This window comes from Taurulus bubalis (genome assembly GCF_910589615.1).
Source record: "Taurulus bubalis genome assembly, chromosome: 15".
Classification (NCBI taxonomy): Eukaryota; Metazoa; Chordata; class Actinopteri; order Perciformes; family Cottidae; genus Taurulus; species Taurulus bubalis.
In genome coordinates, this window is record NC_136603.1 from 19,382,544 (window position 1) to 19,406,434 (window position 23,891).

Genomic DNA, 23,891 nt, shown 5'->3' on the forward strand with positions numbered 1-23,891 from the left:
TTGTCTGTTGTTGTCTGTATGAGTCTGACTTTTGGTGACAAATGAGTTTCCCCACTGGGGATTAATCAAGTTTTTCTAATCTAATCTAATTGTTGTTTCATTGTTGAGATCCTGTTTAAATTATTTCCCATAGTTTATCGAGGAAAATGTGTAATTTATTGTATTAAAAACATATTTAGTTGTGTTCATGAAACACTTAAAAATGAAATATATATATATTCATTAGCATTAACAAAGTATTTCCAAAAAGCCCAACAAAGTTAAAGTAGGAAACCACTATCTTGTTCAAATGCAAGTGATACTTCTGTTTGCAGTGGTTGGGTAGATTTAAATGCTTTCAGACAGATTTGATCACTTTAGGATTTGAGGTCTCTAAGGTAAACACTACCTTCTGATCTTTGGTTTGTCATATTTTTTCAATTCATTTGGTTGCTAAAAGTGGCAGGACACCATCCCAGGACTTGAAAAGTAGTGGGTCAAATGCCCTCAAGGCGCTGGTGTAGCTACATGTCGAGGTCATATGTGTTCCTTCTTTGTCAATATTGGAAAAAGCACCTGACCAATTACACATGCTACGCACTTACCGGAGGGTGAAATGCCAGTCAGAGATCCTGGAGAAGATTGTGTACATGGTCTTCTCATCAAAATCGTTAATGGTAATCATGTTGAAGTGGCGCAGGTACCGAGGTGTGATGGGGTTCCTCCCTCCACCTAAACAAGTAAGACAAAAAAGGAAACACTATAACCTCCGATAAACAGTTCTGATAGTTATTCTACAACTGAGTGTTTCTACTACACTAACTCCCAATTTTTTACAATGCACAGTTACTATTGGTTTCAGACCATTTTCACACCCTGGTAAGATGGCCAAGCTCTTTCTATTCTACTTTGTCTCCCATAAAATTATAATTTCAGTGCATAAATATGCTAAAACAGTGCCTCACAACCATGGCATTTGTCAGAGATGATATACATTATGCCACAAAATTGCTCTCATACTTCCAGTTATGTAATATTATTTACATTCACCATTTGTGCATGTTTTCCTAGACCTACAGTGTGCATCTCCCTGATGACATAGCACACAGGGACAGAACAAAAAAACAGTTACATTATGTCTGAGGGTGTAATCAAGTTGCACAACTCATCATGGCTTGCAAGGCAATCTGGGTCAATTAGTGAAGTGCTTACAGTCAACAGCTACTACTCGCTCTATAGTTCAGTGATGTGTGTTACCAATTTTGACAACAGGACATAGATAGCACTGGAATCAATTTGAGACACAAGTTTCCATTGGCACATTTAGATTGCTAGCTTATTTGTGCCAATATCATAAAAAGGAACATTGTTTCCCTGGTGTGGGTCCAGTGTTTTGCCAGAGCCATACTGGGCTGAAGTTTAGAAAATGGAAACAACTGTCAGCACAGGTAGCAGGAGCAACGTTAGCTGTGAGTGTGCCCATCCTCTCTGTCTTGCAGCTGTCGCAGCCAGCTGCCTCAGTGAACAGCCGTGCTTTTGTGTTTACACTGGTAGTTGTAGTGGAGGTGGAAGTGGTCAACACTTGCTATTTGTAAGCACCTTAAGGCAGGTGCTCTGCTGAACAGCAGCTAGTGGTTTGTGAAATTAACTCAACAGCACTTTTTTTGCAGCAGTTAGGAGAGGGAGGAAAACCCATCTAGAACTTTGGTATCATTGCTGTAATGATACACTTTTTATACACTTTAGGCGACCACAGCTGCTACTCACCAGGTGGTCCCATAGCACATATGACCTGGATATCCACCAGGTTGATCATGGAGCAGTCCTTCAAGTCGTACCAGTTCCAGTGGTCCAGCCACTGGCGCAGCAGCTCCACGGGGGGCTGGGCGCCGTAAACCTCCCGGGCTGGCATGTTCACATCGTCCACAAATATCACCTAATGGGATGGGACATTTGTATTGTTGGATTAAATATCGATGATAACACAATGTATTTGTGTCACCGTTTTTTTGTTTGTTTAGGTGCACATTATTCACAGATGCATATCAAAATAAAATGTTATAAAAGGACTACACATCTTTACAGCTGCCAACATGTTTGTGATTCACTTCACAGACAAAAAGCACACAAGAAACTCACCCAAATAAAACATAATTTGAACATTTAAAGAAGCTGTACCATTTTCTTCCCCAATGGGGGGCCAAATACTCCTTTGCGCCGTTTGTCTAGCTTGGACATTATAATGTTTTGGGTCTGTGCAGCTGTGGTCTGGGCTGAAAAGTTGATAAATAATGGGCTGTAGTCATCCTTCTGCAGCTGATTCAACAGGAAGTCCTGGGCAAGAGAAAATGGAAATATGAACACAGATTATTGTCAAAACCCAAATAGTATGGAGGTTTATCATCACCATGAATATCTATATTTATCCAAATAATGCAAAATGGCAACAAACTGCACAAACAATAAGAGATAGTATCAGGAAAAGTGACACTTTGAAAAAAATGAATGTCATGGACTTGATTCAACAAATAAATGTAATCAAGGTAAAGATTGATAATTGCATACTTGAAAAAAAGGAAATGATCATTTGGTTGAAAAAGTTGTTAAGTATTTCAACTCTATTGTGAATTAGCATGCCAAAGAACCTGTGCAGGTAGAGTACACACAAAATGATCATTTCCAGTTTGAACCTGGCAAATGCTTGTGATAAGCTTTGTAATCTAATTAAATGTGCCATTTAGCGAGTATTTTATTAGATAATAACTGGATCACAGTTAATCCCTGAAAAGGACTTTGAAATGAAGTAGAGAATTAGTTGTCCTCTGAGGGCACAATGTACAATAATGTTCTGCAGGTCAAAAAAAGATAATAGATGATTTTTATGTTTTATATTTTGCGTGAGGGTTTACAAAAGGGCCTTTTACTAAAAACTTAAAAATACTTTTTGAAATTACCTTTTGAACAAAAGGCCTTCACTGTTCATATGAACAGAGAACACAGAACAGTGAACAGAGAACGTGGTTGTTGGAGATCTGATGTCTTTTACCATGATTTGATCTATTTTCATGTTACTTTTATGATGTACCATTTGTGCCCAGAGCACATGCTCCAACTTCCGCTGTGCACAAATGCGAGTGAAATCATGTGAGTAACGACCTGCGTAATTAAAGGGGACTGCTGATGTGAATGATCACAGAGTGCAGCCAAGGTGCATCGTCATCCTCTTGTCTACATGTAAATTATAAATCGGTGGCACGGCTTCTCTCAGTCTCACTCAAGAGCAGAATGGGGCAGGCGAAGGAGGCTTGTGCACAGCTGCCTGCCAGCACCGTGCTGGGCATATTCTTATGGTCTGAGTGCTGGAGCTTGATTATCACTCCAGGCGGATTTGGGATGCGGCCACGGTCTGCTGGTTGCGGCATGGGACAGAGCTGCTCCTCCATGCAGGCGGGCAGGAAGTGGAGAACAAGGCAGGCTCCCTGGTGAGATGATCTCTATTCACCCCAGAGTCTCAAATTTGAGCACACTAATGGATGAACTAATGACGTGTAGGGAAGGAGGGGGTGATTAGTCCTTGATATAAATAGCTGAAGGTCTGCTGAGAGATACTCAGTATTTCTCAAAGGTGGCCGTTTCACACCTAGTGTGCGTATAGCTGTGTTGCCTTCAAATTGTATGTTCAAAGCACTTAGTCCAGTTTCACAAGGCTGTGACTACGCTGCGTAGAAATGAATGGTCACTCATCCTTCAAAATGCTGTTATTGGTAGCATAGCCAGGTGTTTTTTTTTCTGCATGGGATTACAATCATTTGTGCTAAAAAAAAAAAAATGGCTTAAAGTCCAATCCCAAATTCCCTTGGAGAGCAGACGGAAATAGAAACAAGCAGAGCCAAAAAGAAAATTCACACAGTGTATGCACATAAATGCAGCTCAACAACGTGATCATGCTGAATCCCCATGTGTTGAATAAGGTAAAAATTTGTGTACTACTTTTTAAGACTTCTTTAGTGCCAATTTAACATACATTTAAGGTCATTTTTAAACTAGTCAGCTAGACTAAGAAGCCAGTGTACTACTTGTATTTCACTGTAAACAAAGTAAACTAAAGCAAACCAAATTTAGAACATACTTATTATATGTATCCTGTGGATTTTTGACAATATGTAGCACAATGGGGTAATGTCTTGACCAATAGGTCCCAGTTTTGTTTGTGCCTTGTGCACATACACAACGAGCGTGCAGGCAGGCCGATTCCCTTTCCTGCCGATGGTTTCCTGCTATTACACCGATGAACAGTTGGTGGCAGTAAAGGTTATAACAGCTAGCTTGCAAAAATATTATACATGTACACAAATAATAAATAAAAAAGTCATCTGAAGAAAGAAAATGCATTTTAGTGAGAAACACTGATCATGAACATCAGCAATTGTTATCCACTTGAGATAATAATGTCAAAGAACTGGTAAATCTAGTCTGACAATATTAAAACCTAACTCCTTAAATGGATTGAGCACATAACCAGGCAACAGCCAAGAGATGTATTTTTGTGTGGGTCGCTTCAAAAAATGAGTGTTAATTCAAATCTGCGTCCTTCTTACCCCACATCGCTCTCTGCTCAACGTATCGTACCGTAGTGCTTTCCAAGCGTTACGTTCATAAAGTAAGACATAGCAGACGACTCACTTTAATGTAGACAGTCTTGCCGGTACCAGTGGGGCCGATGAAAATAGTGGGCTTCCCGTGGGTGACGAGGAGCTCCATCAGTGCCATGTAGCGCACCGTGTTTTCAGTGGGCACAATTATCTCATTGAACTGCATGTCTTTGGCGATGGGGGGAGCGGCCTTCAGCTCATCCGTCCACAGCTCCCACCTGCCCGGGCCCTGGAGAGGAATTTGCAGAAGAAGGGAAAAAGGTTGATCGGTGTATTTGAGATATTAATCAGATATATCATAATAGTCATATTGATTTGTGTATATTACGTGATGTAAACCATACGGATGTTTGTACATACAAGGTCTCCAATCAGATGAAGCAAATATTTCCTTGTGTTCAGAAAGGAATCATAATCAATAGCCTACAAAATATTAATGAACAAATCCATAGCAGTCTCGTGTTGACAAACTTATTTGTTATTGTAAAACCATACCAACTCTTTTCCTCTAATCAAGCTGTAAAATTGGCAACTGCTTAACTATGTGCCAATATGACATTTTCATTTCATAACTATCTTTGCCAAAATGATCTTGTATGCAATATGACCATGATAACTACTAAAATATATTCTAAAACAATGACAGAAACGTGTCACAGTTCAGATGTAATATACATTGTTTTCCTCTTAAAACGTTTTACAGGAACAACTAGTTTTCTATCGAGATTTAAAAGAAGAATATCTTAAATCCATCTATATGAGTGAACTGGACTTCATGGGTTTGTTTTTTCTTTGCTGTGAAAACAGTGCTTTGTTGACCATCCTGAAGTGATAAAATAAGAATTCCCTGGGATTACGTTCAAGGCAGGTGGAGCCATGTGAAGAGTCTGAAGCGTGACACTTTATTAAGGTCACACAAAGACAAAGAAATGAGCATCCCTCTTCACCAACCGTCTGAGGAAAAGAGAAATTAAATACAGGTATGTCACTCTTCCAGTCCCCAAGTGCTTGATATAGAAGAAGGGCTCTCTCCTGTGTTTGATGTCAGTTATTGAAGTAATGATGACGCAAACAATACTACAGTATAATTTCCCCATTTGCATTCTTTATTGTGACGGAGAGATTTTTGTGTTATTTTTCACTCGTAATATGTCAATAAGAACGACAATTTCTCTCCGTATGTCACACATTTCCAGTATTTTTTAAACATCCCTCTCAGCTGCCTAATTGTCAGCCCTACCTCTTTAATGAAGCGGTACTGGTAGACGGTTCCGTCACAGGGCAGAGGCACTGTGAGCTGTTTAGGTGGAGCTTCGACGGTGGCCAGAATGCCATGGCAGGCGCGGGTCTCCTTACTTAAAGGACCGACCAGGATCTCCCTGACCACAGCATCAAATTTGACCCGGCCCGAATTGTCACAGCTGGCTCCCACTGACCACACCAGGCAGAACACAAAGATGCCCTGTATAAAAGGAAAGGACAACCGTCACTGCTGTTTTGATTTGTGTATGTATGTAATGTGTGTCAGTTTGTCCATGATGGATATGATGGTCCCTAAAGTTCCTCAATTCTGACAGTTAAAGTAGAATTTAAAAATGTTACTGAAGTAAATACTGGAACTCATTTTAGGTAGTGTAACAAGGACTTGAAAGAAAAAAGTACCTACCACACACTATTGTCAGATGAATGCAGTATAAAACCTTTTGTCCCTATTAAATGTAATAAAATGAATGTATACTTAAGCTACGTGTCATAAAATATTTAGTAAAGTGCCAGTCCTTTAAAATTGTATCTCAAAATCATCCATACCACCATACTGGAACAAAAGCCAAAAATACCTGTGCAAGGTTACGGTTAACAGTCAAAAATGACATTGCGCGTACATGTTTGTAATTATTATATTGATCAAAATATACAGTGGTCATGTTAATGCCTCAACCAATGTAAAGATTACTTGAAGAGACAAACACCAGACTCCAAAGAGGAGAGATGCCTTTGTTGGGAAAACAGCAGGAATACTGTAGGAATTAGAAATAGCTTAACAGCCTCATGATAACTCCTGCTGTTAAAAGGCTGATTAATTCAACACTTTGATAATGACTCGCTGAGAAACATGGGAGAGAGGGTTGAAAGGCATTCATCAGAGCAGCGTGCCACAGGGGGATAATAGCAGTGCTGTCAAAAGAGGGGATTCAGAGGTAAGGAAAGAAATCAACTGGAACTCGGGCAGGGGGCAGAGGAAAGTGCTCATCTGCTAAAACTTGCTTGTATGGAAGCAGTATGTTTAAAAGTAAAAAATGAATAAAAAAGGCAGACTCTTTGGTGTCTATCTGTGTTTGTGAAAATAAATAAATAAATAAATATATATATATATTTCTGATGTGTGTTTAAGGAGCAATGCAATGCCTACCTCAAGGCCAATGTCAAAGTTCATTGAAGAATTCAGTGGAAACTGACGGACGGTAAATGTAACTAAAACTAACACATACCAGCTACACAGAAAAGGGCTGTGCCCCATATTAGTATTTCAGACCATAGTTTGAAATTGTCGTTTTTTCCAATTTCATTTTACAGCTACAGAATGTTTTTTATCTCGCCATATGACAATATCATGAAATTTGAAACAGCATCTGGCTAGGGTATTATTCTTATTGCTATTGGCACGATTTGGGAACTGGTGAGTATGAAAAATAGAAGTTAGTACCCTTCCTAACATCTGTATTAGTGATCTATGGTTCATGCAGTGTAGTTTTAGTATCTGGTACCATTGGCTTGTCAGTCCCTATCACGATAAAGCTGTCTTATTTCCCTGGCTGCTTATTTTCTCTTGCTATGCGTCGTAGCATACCAGTGATTTTACTCAAATGCTGTTTGTGCAGAAGTGTGGAGCGGCACATCAGTTAGTCTTGGAGGTCTTGGATGTCAACTTGGTGTTTCACAGTTTTTTTGGTACTGTATCAAATCGACAATTTTTGCAATAGAGCAGAATGTTGCATCATGCAAGTAGACGTTTCACACTCAGATCTTATGAAAATGTATGTGTCGGACTGCTTCCAGGACGCTGGGCCGCACTGTGAAACCCTGTTGGCCCACAGTAACTTAATGATGCCGTCTATTAACCCACCATAGTCGTTTTATGATGCTGTAGACACTTTACATTTTCAATTAATATCAGATTATGAATTATTAATAATACTATAATAATAATAATTAGTAGCATACACAAACCTCCAACCAGGAGATAATATCGTTTTCATTCATGCTCTTCATCTTTGCCTCATCATGAAACTCATCCATCATACAGTCCATCAGATTCATCAGGGACTTGACTAGATTGGTGTCAGAGGTGGGTGACAGCTCCTGAAAGCAAAAAAGAAAGAACACAAATGAAAACTCAGACAGAAGCGATGTCTGAATATACTACTGCACTCAGATGAGAATATAAAGTTAGAATCTTTGAGCTTGGCAACCCAGAAGCATTGCTGTATGAAACTGATAAGTAAAAGTACTTGTATTTCAAAACCCCAAAGGTTTGCTTCTTAAACGAAGAAATACACATAAATCAAAGTAATATCTAAACATGTTGACTTTGTAGCTGTATAGATGAAGAGTGGAAAATTCCCCTCTGAGTAAAAAGCAGAAAATACATTTCCTGAAGATGGCACGGTACCTTGGTGGCCTTTTGAATGAGCTGTAGGCAGGCTGGTATCGTACGGTCAAAAAAGGCAGCAATGAGGTCTTTGTGCGCTGCGTTGACTGTGACGGGACTGATGTTGAGCCAGGACAGCATGAGGGGCCGCCAGCCAAGCATATGAGGCTCCATGTAGATCATACCACAGCGAGACACCTGCCACAAAAACATATCACATCTGAAAACACACATCTCAACCAAGGACAATCAATTCATGAGAATATTATCCTTAATGCAGAATATATCTTAATGAGCAATATTAAGACAAAGTATCTGACCGGTGCCCAGAATTAGGTGAGCATTCGAGAGGTGTTCCCAATTTCACCAAACATCGTTAGTTTACCCAAATAGTTACATCATATTATTTATACTGATCAATACTGAAAATTAGTGTGCGTTGCATATGGGATAGCGTGTCTAATTCACACCGGACGATGACCACATTACATCCTTTTTTTCTACAGAGGAACATTTTAAATGAGATCCCCTCAACTCAAGGAATAGCTTCAGGAAGGAGTGCGGGTAAAGTTAGAACAAAGAAGAAAGACGAGCAGAGATGGGTGAAGACATAATGTATGAGCTGCAGATATAAGAGGAGAGGGGAAAGAAAGGCGAAGAGTGAGGTTTTAAGGAAAAAAAACTTCCTTAGACAAAGAAAGAACGATATGAAAAATGAAGGGAAAGAGAGATCAACAGTGTGTGTGTGTGTGTGTGGGGCGGTGATGCCTCTGCATTCAGCATGAAAGAAACAGATGCCAGGCTATAGAGAATCCAAAATAGATGTCTGTTCAATAAAAAAATAGAGCCAGGGAGATGCAAAGGTATTCTCTCAAGGCATCTATGTATCACAATCAAGAGCCTTTGTTACTGCCTTACAAAGAAAGAACCATAACGACAGGCACAATTAGAAGAAAAAAACATTTGTATGTAGTGCCAGAGGTCTTTAGATGGATTGCAGTTTATTTCAAAAGGAGGCGTGTAACCCGTGGGATCTCTTTGTTAGCAAAGTTTGACAATTGACTGCATATATTATGGAGTCTATGTTGGATATCTCCTTTGAAACACCTGCAAAAAATGTCTGCACAACTGGAGGAGGGCGTTACATGTGTTATTTCCTCCTGGTGAATGAATCATTGGTGAGTAAAATTAAGTAGCTGCTGACACTACATGTTTATCACGTTGCACCCTTGAAGGGATGGTGTAAATTTAAGTGGGTTTGAGATACTTGTCACAGTTGGCAAGACCTCAGTTTCGAGAAACTGGAAGGAGTGCGGGCAAAGCTGTGAAAAGAAAGGCCCACCGAAAACAATCAATATCAGTTTAGGGGTACGCTATATTTAGAATGTTTAGAATCTCCGCTCAACCTTGCTGACAGACAGCCCTTTCTGATGGGGAACTGAAGCCGTTATCTATGTTTCCCTCAAAAGTCAATGGACACCTTTGACAAAAACAGTAGTTATACTTCGCAGAACACGGGAGTTGTTGGTCGACCGCCTCCTTGATTGTAGTTGGTGAATCCAAATTGAACCCTTTAAAACACCAAAATCACACAATAACACAAAATAACTGAGGGGTCGAGGTAGCAGTAGCGCAGCAAGGTGCTAGGAGCAAGGTAAAAATCTCGTGACTTTGAAGATTTGCATCGGTGTTTGCAACATACATTTCAACTGAAATAGATTTTTGAAGTTGGCTGAAATACATTTGGATGTGACCACAGTGCTTAGCTTCAGTGCCGGTACTGCTGCCTGCTTCTCCAAACGGGGCCTTCTGCAGACAACACACTGACTACGGATAAGTACCCAAACGATTCCTTTAATCAAAGTAAAGGTGGTGCTTCTCACCGTGGCTGGCGATGCCACCTCCAGGTCCATGGGCTCAAAGATGAGGCTCATTTGCGGTGACATCTGGATGATCTCGCCGCTCATCAGACAAAGCTTCTTGTTGTCGTCGAGTACTGTGTTCATATTCTCGATCCACACGGCATCCACTGGGCCGTCAAAGATAAGCCATTTTCTGTCAGGACTCTGAGAGAGGGAAGTAATAGGATTCCTTACACCTTGAGGGAACATTTTCATTTAAAGCACAATTACATGTGCATACATCGAAAGAAAGGTAATGTATGGTAATATGGACCACACTGTTGACCTGTTGGTTTGTCTTCCTTATTTATTGTAACTTATCGAAACATAAATACATAACCACATCATATAAATAAAACTAAAATAGCCATGTGAAATTATGTAATTCTTGATGTTGAGGTAGCTTGACAGATGGAGGGAGGGAAGCATGGATGGAAGCAGGCACAAACAGACAGACAGTCAGACAGATACATAAACACCTTTAAACCCTTGGGAGGCGTTTCACTTCAAGGAAAAGACAAGCTGCATTTACCAGAGCCGCTGCAGTGCTAAAGTATGCAGAATGTCTTAAGTATTCATGGAGCTTTAAGGTTTAGAAGTGCACAAAAAAACAACAACTGTTCTACCACCTGGTTTATAAAGATCGTCCCTTCCTATTGTAGTGTTTTTTAAGCTTGGTTTGTCACATTTAGACTCGCACATCTATGTAAGGTGAATTGTTTATGTGTAAATTACAATGCATAAAACATGATAATTAATAAGGGATATTATTATGAGGGATTTGTAATTGTATGCATATGAAGGTCACTTTATTACTGTGTAATGATGTTCATGTGTACATTGCAATGCTTAAGATAGATTATTGTTCATCAGGTCACAGAGTCAGTAGTTTGCTGAGGTCACATGAACTCTGTGCTGCAGAGTGCAGAGGTCATTTACACACAGACAGTGGTTGAGGGTTTTACAAAGGAGCATTTGGTCTTAAGGAACAAAGAGAATGGACCACCTGTGGTTCGTCCTGTGGTTTATGACACGAGATAAGGAACTGGAGGGGGATTCGAGCCAGCCGAGATGAAAGGTTTCTGGGGAAGGATGACTGTAGGCTGAAGTAAGATTCTCATAAATTGTAACGTATAGAACTGAATAACAATTCCTTCTAGGTCAAATATTGCGTTAGCAAACACAGGAGGGCAGAGTGAGGACTTCAGGTACCGGAAAACATGAATGTTATGGAGCCATTTTCAAAACCCGTGCCAAAGAGAGACTCCGCCCCTGTGGGACTTTTAGCCAATTGCATGCCGTAGATTTGAACCAATGAGGCGAATGAGCTGGGATGTTAAAACCAGATTGTAGATTCCTGTTCGAGGTCTTTTGAGCTGAAGCGAGACAGGAACGGTCTGTGGAGCGGAAGCTCGGAGACCCTCAGCTGAGTATATGTACACTGTATCACCATTTGAACTTTAATCAAACCGTTAATCATAACTCTTTGATTTTGATTGTATTTCTTCTCTGCCATGAGCACACGAGGTTCTACGAATACTTTTCACTATGCAAACACAAACAGACCTCCTTTTTTCAGAATCCTTCCAGAAAGGTCACAAACAAACCCCTGTGCATTATAATCTAAGCATATAATGGTTGTGCAATGAATTAAATTAACACCTACACACTGTCATAATGGAGGTTGACAACAAGCGTCAATTCTCCAGTTAAATGGGCTGGTAAGAGCTGTGCTTTAAATTGATTTGTTGTAATATAAACAAATGGAGGATGCCTGGGCTGGGGCCATCTGGTGCTTGTGAGGGAAGAGAGTTCTGTAATGTAATGATCTGACAGAGAGCGTTGGCACTTTAAAAAAAAAACAGTTGAAAATTGTATGCAGGGAGTTTAATACACTACACTGCTGCTGACTCCAGATTAGCACACACACACACACACACACACACACACACACACACGCACACACACACGCACACACCCAGACACACACACACACACAAAATGTGTTTAGTTAAATGTGATGCAGAAAAAAAGAGCAAAACAAAGACAGGCTTTTGCCCAGAGAGGAAAATGACTTTTTTGAAACTGAATTACAACCAGCCTTGTTCTCATTTTCTATTTCCATTGCATCAGTATGTACTGCCATGGCTGTCAGAACCACTCCTCGCACTCCTTATTCATTGACACGCAAAAAAATAACAATTTTGTAGAACGACAACTTTATATACCGAGCCAATTTTTTAAATGACAAGTTCATTTGGAAACAATTTGAGAACAGGGCGAACAAATGATTTCCCATTATGACATGGCCCCACTGCCATCTGTAAGTCGTCTGCCCATGTGTGTCTCGTGTGTGTACATGAATGGAAAAGCGTTATTAAAGATCTAAATTTAACAAGACAGCAGTATGTTTCTTTTTGTTTACCCTGACACCGCAGCTTGAAATGAACTATTAACTATTGCCTACTGTGCATTTATCCTTCCTAAACCCCTCCTTCTCATTGCACAGGTTTTAAACCACAGGAAGACGTTATGGAGCAATAGCTTCATTCTACATCTCTACTGTTGTCATCTTAACTGTGCATTACTGGTCATTAGCGTGGATGTCTATTTTGAGCAGACAGTCCCAGCCACTATGAAGCTGCCCAGAATAGGTGAGACAGAGAATAACTCAATTACAATTTGCTTTGACTGGTGGCACAAAGTTGCTTCAAATGCCTGTTTCCATAGAGACAGCAGCCTTTATAAAATCTGTCATCTACGCTGATGTTGTAAGACACCATTGCTTTGACATTCTTGGACTAATCACGGTTATTTTAGTGCAAGTTGCAAAGATTTGAGCAGGACGTAGGAATTGAGCATTGATGAGGTCGTAATGAGCAACTACTACCTCTGTACAAGTGATCACATGGTAACAAGTGAACTGAGCATTCAGAGCGACGCTGTTAGAAACAGAAACACACAGAGAAATGATGAAAAATAGAATAAAATCCCCCAACCCCCAGAAGTTGACACGTCAGCTCTTTTCATGACCCTAAAATCCCAGTGGAATAGTTAAAGAAAGGGTCAGATCAACCTAATTCAGTATCGAAGAATTTGCAGAAGAATTGTCTGAACAGTACTGCTTGTTTTGATAGTTGACACAATGGGCACATAACATGGCATGGTGTAAACAGTTGTGAAGACTCGGCTTGGTTGGTACTCGCTGTGACGACCCTTCCACTCTGCACCTGGGACCCTGGGTAAAGCTCGGCTTCCTGGTGGGAGGAGCTGGGACAGCCCGCCTGCGGGAGGGCTTAAAAGGCGGCACAAATGGGAGTGTCGTCCTCTCTTCTCTCTCTCTCACCCAGCAGGAGCTGCTGCACCAGCAGGTCGCGTTTTGGTTGAATGTTTTGTTTGCATTAAATGTTTGGACCGACAATGAAGTAGGGTTTTGTTTGGAGATCAAGTTGTGGTCTCCCTTTTTGTTACCAGCCTCGAGCCAGGCGGTAACATCGCATAGTAGACTCTTCAATAGTGTTGAACTCAGTAAAACCGAAACACAATTTTGGGGTAGGGCACTGGGTCTCTTGCGTTGTTTAGTCGCCGTTTTTTATTCCTAATCGACAAGAAATCCCGTTCCTTCCTTTGGAGCGGATTAAACAACTTCACAACAACCCTCCCAACAGCATTTGGGCACAAAGAGATGGTAGGATGGAAAGCTGTGGGGGCAACAGGGAGGTGTTACATCCTTTGTTAAATAGTGTCTATATCAGGGTTTGTGCAGCGTAAAATATTATATGATTATGTATATTTCACCACATTTTGCGATTACACTGCATTACAAGTGCTCTGTATCCAAATGGGGAACAGGTGGTGCGCGGCTAAGTACGCACAACTCCCGAGTGTGAGTATGTTCATCTGTACGAGGGCGTAAAGGGGCCATGCCGCTGGTTTGACGTGCTGCTTCACAAGTTTGACAATACTGTGGGTTTGTTTGATTTGTGCCTGAACCTAAATCGGTTTGAACAGACATACTCTGGGCCGTCTCCTTACCTGGGAGGAGGCGAAGGCTCTGTAGCTGACGGCGAGGATGCCATCGGACCACTCGTGAGAGACGGGGTCAAACTGGCCATACAGCTGTCCCATGGTGATGGATTTGGGATTGATAACTGTGATCAGCACTTTGTTCTCATCCATCAAACCCTGGAGTAACAACCACATGCATACGAACAAACAGGAGATAACAAAGCAATACACACATAAGAATTTTTACTTCACAGCTAAAGAAGTAGCAAAACAGAGCATGATTTCCCCAACTTATCTCAGCCAAGGCTCATAAATTGCTTGGAAGATCACTGTCTATATAACTGGATTTCTGCTCGCTGAAGAAGAGAAAAAGTGCAACAAACAGCTTTTCAGTCAATGTGTCACTCTGAGTTAAAAACAATGAGAAAAGGAGGCTGCTGGGAAAAAAAAGACTAACAAAAAAGGAGAACAAGGGGAGGTGGCGGGGGGGTTGGACATGATCAGTGGACGTGCAGCAACAAGGGTGACGATGATAAATGTGGCATTCCCAGGCGTTCCATCAGCAGGCCTTCATCTGTCTCCTTGGTGGGATGCCTCTCAGCTCTCTCAGCCATGTAAATACAACCAGCCAGCTCTGCTCTTCTCTGTGAGATCGATAACTGCTAAACAAAGACTACAGCTCTGACAAACTGGATGGATGTGTTTACTTGGGAAAAACATGTAGCTCAGATAAGCCTTGGATATTAAGTGTAACACATATTTTTTACTTGACGTGAACGTTTTTATGATTCGTTTTTTTACTGATTGAGCAAGTTCGTGTCTCAAGGACTCCGGAAAACCCTTCAAAATCTGTGATACAGTACAATTAAAGAATGCATGGCTAACCATCTGAATATAAGGGACTTTTTTCCAAAATGTCTGACAAATTGACCAGGTTAATACCTGACAAGAACATAATGAATAAATTGGACCTCAAGGACATTTTTGGGAAATGCAACCAGGAAAATGAAGTGGTTTGAAGTAGCTATTGATCAAGACTTAGTGCCACGTAAGGAATCATGTTATATAGCAAGCTGACACGCAACTTGCGGCCTAACGTACAACTTTCATCCACTTCTGTTACCATTACCATAATTCACAATTCCTTCCCAGTTTCTCCAATTATCACAGTAAGCATATCCATCTGTTATTTCCTTAACTCGTATTGTCAACAGATAAAGAGCACAACATCCACCAGAGATTCAAACAGGACATCATACCTTTTCAAAGACGTCATGAAGGGCTGCTGCCAGCACACGATAGGCGCTGGTTTTGCCTCCAAATGGTTCACCCACCAGCATGAAACCATGCCTCACAATCATCATCTCAAAGATCTGCAGGATTTTCTCAGTGAAGAATTCGGTGACTTGCAGGTTCATCCTCTGGCAGTTTTCCTCGATGGCCTCCAGTAGGATGCAGTAGTCTCGTTCTGGAAGCTTGACCCCCGGGAAGAGGTCAGAGGTGATACCCTGAGATGGAAGGGCAAAGTAGTTGGGGAACAGTGAGAGCAGTGGAATGAGGGAACACACATAATTAAAGCTACTACGAGGAACTATTATTTTGTGTTTCCGAGCACCAAATTCCCTTCAGAAAACCTCTCATTTTAGGGTCTGACCGTCTGCCCACACAGTTCTAGTTCCCTCTTCCCTCTAGCGGGCTCTGACAATACGGTCTGGGTCTCTAGCATCGTTGTGTTGTTGGTGGCTCCCAGCGGGGACCGGCGAAGCAGCGAAGCAAATCTGCTGCTGGCCAGAGGAGGAGACGCTGCTGACGGGTGCTGAGCTCTCCTCCTCCCATCAGAGCTCTGTCTGCAAGTTGAAGGTGACAGCTACTCCAAATCTGGGTCTGTCCGCAGTTGGTTGGTCCGAGTGGCCCCGCTCTAGTCTGAGCTGAAGGTTTCAGCTGAACCTTTGGGCCATAAGTTGCCTGATTTAACAAGGGAATTGGACACGATGGCATGAAGGCATTAAGAATAACTATATAGAAATAGCTAATATTCTCAATGATGGTTTCGTTCTCTTATGTAGGTCATATAGGCATCAGTGTTAAATTGAGCCTGTTTCATAACCAGTTAAAAGTTCCATGTAGTAACTTTAAACACAGTTTTAAACAACATGCAATGGAAAAGACACAAGCCTACACACACACACACACACACACACACACACACACACACACACACACACACACACACACACACACACACACACACGTTCACCTTGGGATGCGTTGGGTGAAGACAGTTGATGGACACAAACACACATACTCCAGTGAACTGTTCTGACTCAAACAGACTTAAATTGTCTTTGTGCATCACGGCTGTCAATGAACTGACTGGAATTAACATGGGCTGACATCACTTGATGTGTATCGCTCCATTAATCAAGACAGGAGGAGCCCCATTCTATCGCACCTCAAATAGCTTCAGATCATGGGACAGAAACTTGGGCAGATTGACATCAATAATGGATCTCAGCAGCAAGGTGTCTTCATTCTCCTCTGGAAAAGTGAGCTACAGTGCAGCAAAGCCAGAAGAGAGGTGGGGAGAGAAGAATGACACATAATCAAAAGCAGTTGTAAAGTCTCTCTGAGCAACATTGGAATCACAACCAAGTCAAAGAGCTTCATCAGTTCGCAGGTGTATGGGTCTACATGACACCTCTGTTTCCCAAAAGCTCAATTTAAAAAAAGGCAGCAGGTTAGGTGTCCCTGGTAAGTCTACATAGAACCCGATGAAAGAAATCATATGTATGCAGCATCAGGTCACCCCTGTGTGAATAAAAAATGCAGATGCCTGTTGATAACGGTCTGTTTGAAAGCCAAACTGACGGCTCTTTTCTTCCTCTCTCACACATCACTGCTCTCTGTTGTGTTTGGAAAATAAAGGAGGTTTGGGACAATTCTTTAGATTATTCAGTGTCTAAAAAATTACTGCTGCGTCAAGTAGATTTAAATTGTGCACGCAATCCAAATGGTATCACAGAACTACCAATGTTAAATCCAGCCCTACTTCAAATAAACTTGCTTCCTTTGCATAAAAACTGGAACTCAATTTATTTCTAAGATGAGGCAAGACATTACACACAGCAATGTGCATGTTTGCCTTTGAACTTGATCGGCACTACTTTTATCAACACAGACTGAGCAAGAGTTGGGTTATCGTTGCAGCCCAATTAGGCATTCGCTTTTTCTCTTCTTTTTTTTATTGTCTTTTAGTTAAACAATTAAAGATTGTTGTTGTTAATTAAAATGTGTTTCCTGAAAGGAAACAACCATTTAAATCTCTCAAGAGTATGAGGAATAAAAACAAAAAACAGACATGCTGGCAGTGGCACTGTGGGTGTGCGTAAGGGACACTGAAATATATTGTTGGAAAGTATTCAGGTAAATGAACAAAAAATTGCATCATATCAACAGGAATCTGGTGTTAAGATACCTTGAGGTTTCCAGCTGCAGTGAGCACAGACTTGACAGCCCTCATCCCATAGTCGTAGTGATGCTGAGAGGACAGCTGCTCTGAACAGAGCCGATAAGTGGCCACAATTTTCACAGACAGGGGCCGCGCAGTCACAAAGCCGCACGAGTAGAGCACAATCTCTGCAATCATTGCATAGTCCGGTACCATCATAGCCACAGTCCTGAACAGAGCCTGGTGAGAAGATACATTATTGCTGAATAGAAGGTTTGTAATTTAAGGGTCAGTAACATAACTTCATTCATTATTTCATAGGCCTGAAGTTTAGTTCTGTTTCCTTCGTCAAGTTTATAAACGGTCTACAGTTTTCAGATTCGCTGCCTAAATGTCCAACGATAGCTCCTGCAGTGACATTTCTGCACGCATGGGAACGTTATGATTACTGAAAGAAGTCTCACTAATTATTAAAGTTAAACACTCATAGTGTAGGCATACATCAATAGCCTACAATACATTATTTAAAGAGCATAAATAGACATGGACAGGACACAGGCATAAAATAAGCCTTTATTTTGAGCTACTTTTGTCAAGAAAAACTGAATGCAGATTTTTCCAAATGGGATTCAAACTCCTCAAGTTATGTGAACGTGAATATGCCTCAAACTTGAAACTAAACTGATGAAACTGATACTGTACCTTGAGATTGTCCGGTAGCTCAGAGCGTCCAGCGTAGCCGGGATTCATAGTAATGAACACGGCGCAGGAGGGGTCCAGTCTGAGCTCCGTTCCTTCAAACATCAGCAGCTCAGCATGGGAAGTGATTCCTGTATACGCACAGATGCAGTGAGATACACTTCAGTATTTACTTGTTCTTTGTGTCTTTTGACTCTGATAGAACAGTTGAAAAGAAGAGCGCTGTGTCAAAACATTTGCACTATAAAGTCTGCGAATAGATCAGCGTGCTTTGGTGTATGGTCTCTTTGAAATGAGCACACCCTGAGAAGCATATGCCTGGACACCATGTACGAGCCTGTGTACATCTCGAGGGACACTAAGACACAAATGCACACCTTTAACCTGTGTGGCCATAGGCTTGGATGCTTTAGAAATGTGTCTACACAAGTCTTACTACACAACCCGTACTACATCCTCTATCCACGGTTCAGATAAGGAAAACCTGCAGCTCTAAAAACTATTGTGAAAAATAGTTTCAGCAGCAGTTAAGCAACAGAGACCTATTTGCATTTTCAAACTTTACTTTTGAGCGAAGAAAGATCAGTCTACTCCATTGGTTCTTGAATCTTATGACACATAGAGCACACTGCTGTGAAGTTCTGCTGGCCAGCCTACACAAATTGCCTCAGCTCTGTGTTGATTCTCTTTATAGTCGAAAATCTGTTGTTTTTACTTTACCGGTGAGAATACGCCATACAATAAGCTTTTCTGGAATACTGCCAGCTTAATGTAAAAAAGTAAACAAACCTCTCTGTATGGTGAGAATCTGTTGAGCCACCACAGACAGCACCTCCAAGTCAATGCGGTTAAACTCATCAAAGCAGGCCCAAGCTCCGCAGGACAAAAGGCCCTGGTCTCACACAAACACACACACACACACACACACACACACACACACACACACACACACACACACACACACACACACACACACACACACACCATTAATACATATTTAAATAGTATGCACGAGCAAGTTTTGCCTGGGTATGTGAGAGCTATTTCAGTATGGCAAGTGGGAAGACATTTCAGCAGGGTGTAAGCAGTTTCAGTGTAAACAAAAATAATACATTTGCAATAATGTATTAGGGCTCTTGTGGTTTCCCACATTCATACTGATCTGCTGCAGCAGAATCAGGAGGGTGAGGGGAGGGTGGGTACACAACCTAGGAATATCTTCAGACTAACCATCACAACTTCTTTCACTAGTTTAGTGTGTTCAATTCATGGTGAGAGAGAATTGCACTCACTTTGAAGAACTTGCCCAACGCAATGTAGTCCAGTCCGTCAGAGCAGTTGAAGACCACGCACTGCTTGGCCACAGCTTTGGCCAAGTCTTTGGTTGTCTCCGTTTTTCCCGTGCCAGCCGGGCCCTCAGGGGCCCCTCCAAGATGGAGGCTGAGGGCGCCAAACAAAGTGCTGAAGAATGAGGACCAGACAGGAGAAAGTTAGCTTATGTAACACCTTCTGGCCTGTCAGTGATTCATGCGATCAAGTGATTCCTCACAGCACTCTGGATATATAAACACTGTATATATATTTTCATCGACAGACACACGTCAAAATAGGTCCGCTCCAGCCTGCTGACAAAACATTTAATAAAATATTGAAGCGCTTGAGAGCCTCTCTGCAGGTAAGCTGTATTGTGGAAGGTGGCAGCTTTTGAGTGCTCGGCTTTAAGACACACTGGAAAAAGCATTTTCCCAAATACTGTAGTGTTTGTTATTAGGTATTCACATAACCCGTCTTTATACATGTTCTCTCATGCTATTTGGACGACAGTCTTTCAGAGTAATCTATTGGTGCAATCAATGTGTTTTTATTACAGTACGCACTCTTATTTCTCTTCAAAATGTTATAATCAAAATGATTTAATATTAATCCAAAGCAAAGTACAACTGCCATTCACAGCCAAAGCAGATAAAGTTACCCCTGCCTCATAGAGACAGTAGTAGGCCAAGCTCTGGCAGTAATAACTAACTTGGGAGCATTGTGCACTAACAGAGAGGTTTGATGAAGATGAATTATTTTCAGAAACCCAGTAAGGAAGAACTCCCAGCAGCTCAGCGACAGTATGCTGTCTCTTTAAGATTAGACTAATTAGAGGATGGACAAGAAAAGAACTCTTGTTGACAGGCTAAGAGGTGATTGGTTATAATAGTGGAGCAGTAAATGTAGCTACCTACAACTTTGGTTTTGTGAACAAGACTTTTATCTACGAGAATCTCAAACACTTAAGCGCTAGAAAGAGACAAACAGTGAACGCTTGAGGAGGAGCTTTACCGGTAGCAGCGGTCGGTGAGTGGGGTAATGACCAGACGTGGAGTGTTGCCCAGGTATTCATAACCGTACGGCAAACCGGCATTGATCATCTTGGTCTGGAGGTTGTTCTCCTGCACAGAGTGTGAGTTCAGAGGTCAGACCCCAAGTATGTTTTATGGGTTGAAATTAATCCCAAAATTCTCGCTTTTACATACCACCCAGTAGTAGCGCAGTTGGCTAAGCCACTCAAAGTCATTCTCGTCACTTATCCCCTTCTGCACCAGCGTAGCGAGCACGTCCCTGCCGTGGACGTCCAGCACAACCAGGGCCCCGAGGGTCACTCGGTTCTGTTTGGACAGCTTGCCGCGTACAAGTGCCACAATGTCGTCAATCTGCCTGTTGTTCAGCTCCAGGTAGGCATCTAACGCCTGAGGGGAGAGAGGCGTGATTAAACAGAAAGTCAGAGCATGCTGGAGAGGACTTTATCAAGACCCCATCTATAGACAGAAAGGTCACAAGTTTTGATCTCTGCAACAACTCCAAAGCCCATCACTGTCAAGATAAAACAAACGCCACACTTTTCCCTCTTTTATCAGCGCGTCGCTGGCTGTGCGCGATACAAAAGGCTGTTTTCCAGTCAAACCTCACAAAACAGCATTAACCCGCAGACCTCTGATGGCTACATGTACAAAATAAAATGGGACAGCTTATCAGATATAGGTGCTCTTCATTTGATGTGACAGATTTAATACACTTCAGTCTCTGTTTAACCGCTGGACCGTTTTGAATTAGACGGTAGCTTGGAGCCACGAGGAAAGGTTCATTGAAAGGTAATCCGTTTGTAACACAACTTATCCAAGACTAATCACTATTGTTGATCTCATCCTGAGAACTTTGTACATATTTTTGTTATGCTATTGCTCATGCTTCATAGTGAATGTTCCCATGGTTACAGACATGGAACTTCAGAGCATATTGTGGATGATGTGTTCCAGGAAAACATGCTGGTTTGCTTGCTTTTTAACAGAATTTTGAATGTGGGTTAAGTAAAAAAAGAAAAGAAAAGAAGAAAGAATACTAAGATGAATCATGATTTGGATGACTTGAACCAAAATATTTAGAAAAAAATTCTAAAATAAATGCGTGCCATGAACAAATTATTTTCTATCCAGATGGTTCCAAGTCTCTTTGAGGATTCTTGAAATACCTTCCAAATTGCAGCACGTCTTTTTAAAGACATTTCAAAGGGATGTATCTTTTAGAAAAATCGATGTTCAGTTCTGGGACTTAATGTAACGACAACACTGTACATGAGAGGCACAAACTTGATCGAACTGGAAGTGAGCGTCTGAATGAAAGGCCCCTGACACTGCATACGAAAAACTGTAATTCAGAATACGTAAGCAGGTACAAAGAGAAATACAATAAACTGTCGATCACCTTCTGTCCTGAAATAATGGCTTCATGGATATCCTTCGTCCAGTAGACCTGTGAGACGCAGAGCACAGTCTGGCCTGGCCAAGCACGCACCCAATCGATCCTTAACTCATTGGGGTACGCCTTGATTGCCTCCCCAATTACCTGCAATAGACCACAAGGGGGACAGAGGTCTTAACTACCTGGTACCTGTATCATGGACCACATTAGAAATCATATGTGGAGAAGCCTTGAAGGTCCAACAGTCTAGTCTGGTGTGTTTAAATCTCGTTAGAACATTACAAGAAACAAAACATGTCTTGGTGTATATAAGTGAAGCTCAAACAGTGGCGTAATAACAGTCCACAACAACACCTTATGCAGGGAGGCGGCCATGCCATTCTGGAGTTCCAGGAGCCACTTCTCCACCTGGCCCCTGGCTTTGGACGTGGAAATGATGTCCAGCAGCTGCACCACTTCACACTCACTGCTCTTCATGTGGGTGATGTCCAGCACGTCAGTGAACACCACACTGTTGATGCCTTCAAAGCACTTCTTCAGATGGGGCTGCACTCTGGAGGAAAGTAAGGCCAGAATAGTGAATCACTTTCAATAGTTATAGGTAACCCCGAGTGAGGGGGGTTTAGTAGTCCACATTAATACAGAGTGCCCCTGCAGATGAAGATGTTAACAGTTGTTACATAAAACAGTATCGACGGACCCAATTTAACCAAAAGAAAATTACTGAAAGATTGTAGGCATGAAGTGTGTCTTAAAGCTACTACTTATTTTTTACTGTCCCTGATCCCGGTCTTATGTTATTGCAAATTAGTTTCCATGTTATAGGACAATTGCCCTTGAGCATGGCTGCATCTCCACCTAAACACCAACTGCTGACTGTCATCCACTAAAGGTCAAACATAGTCTGGTTTTGTAAGAGAACTACAGCACTGGCGTTGTTGTGCTCAGATGTTAATGATGGCTTCTTCTGCATTAGTTTACAACCAAAAGGAGGCCACAACAACAACAACAAAAGCTACAAAGAGTCTTAAGTCAAACTACTATTTCCAACAGTTACTCTTCGAAAGGTCAATGAACCAAATAGGGTTGCTAACTGAGTTTTTTAGATGATCTATATTACTTTTTGTAATATTTATGGACTTAAATTACTAGAATATGTGTCAGAATTGAATTGTGGAATTGTGATTCAATCCAGCTGCACCCCTAAAAAAAACTTCAGAAGATAACATTCATTCACCAATTTTTTCCATTCACATTCACACCATGTCCTGTGACCTTTGCTGTTGCGAAACCGGTTGTTGCCCTTGGTCACTGAAACTAAAAGTGCAATGTTTGCTGAAGTCCTACTTATTGTTAGTAACTTTTCTTGAATGTCACACAGTAAACAAAGAATGTCCTCGTTTCCATACTGCTGTATATCTTCTATGTTTCTGTTGCTTGTTCTCGCTGTGCAAAAAAATCATTCAGTGTTACAATGCCAGAGCATTCAAACTTTGGCATTTGGGTACCTCGCTTTCTCTACATCCCCGAAAATCAAAGCGAGCTCTTTTGTCAGTCCAGCACTGCATTTATGGGCCGATGACTGAAATTTCTCAGCAGATCTATCATGCGCTCTCCCAACATTACACTGCCCTGTCTTCCCTTCTTTACATAAGAGGTTGTGACTGCGCGCATCTCTACTGATGTTTTGACAATTCCCAGAAGCCAAAGAGAGAATAAAGAGGATGGTAGAGTGAAAAAGAAAAGAGAATATCGTCCATTTGGAATCGCATTCATTATTAACCAAACGCCCTGGGTGAAATTAGACACGGATA

At 41.5% G+C, this 23,891-nt stretch overlaps 1 protein-coding gene across 1 annotated transcript in view; it reads right to left on the reverse strand.

Moving 5' to 3' along the window:
• Positions 1-23,891, reverse strand: part of dnah7 (dynein, axonemal, heavy chain 7) — a gene marked incomplete at both ends in the record, with an annotated part of 66,664 nt that overhangs the window by 27,292 nt on the left and 15,481 nt on the right. Inside the window, 19 exons of the mRNA XM_079230946.1 lie at positions 585-711; positions 1,747-1,915; positions 2,158-2,313; positions 4,663-4,860; positions 5,872-6,093; positions 7,860-7,991; positions 8,302-8,478; positions 10,164-10,346; positions 14,217-14,366; positions 15,449-15,697; positions 16,642-16,740; positions 17,665-17,877; positions 18,340-18,467; positions 19,126-19,228; positions 19,629-19,797; positions 20,662-20,771; positions 20,856-21,068; positions 22,081-22,221; positions 22,432-22,630. Coding sequence (XP_079087072.1) covers positions 585-711; positions 1,747-1,915; positions 2,158-2,313; positions 4,663-4,860; positions 5,872-6,093; positions 7,860-7,991; positions 8,302-8,478; positions 10,164-10,346; positions 14,217-14,366; positions 15,449-15,697; positions 16,642-16,740; positions 17,665-17,877; positions 18,340-18,467; positions 19,126-19,228; positions 19,629-19,797; positions 20,662-20,771; positions 20,856-21,068; positions 22,081-22,221; positions 22,432-22,630 — 3,138 coding nt within the window. The remainder of the gene's footprint in view (positions 1-584; positions 712-1,746; positions 1,916-2,157; positions 2,314-4,662; positions 4,861-5,871; positions 6,094-7,859; positions 7,992-8,301; positions 8,479-10,163; positions 10,347-14,216; positions 14,367-15,448; positions 15,698-16,641; positions 16,741-17,664; positions 17,878-18,339; positions 18,468-19,125; positions 19,229-19,628; positions 19,798-20,661; positions 20,772-20,855; positions 21,069-22,080; positions 22,222-22,431; positions 22,631-23,891) is intronic.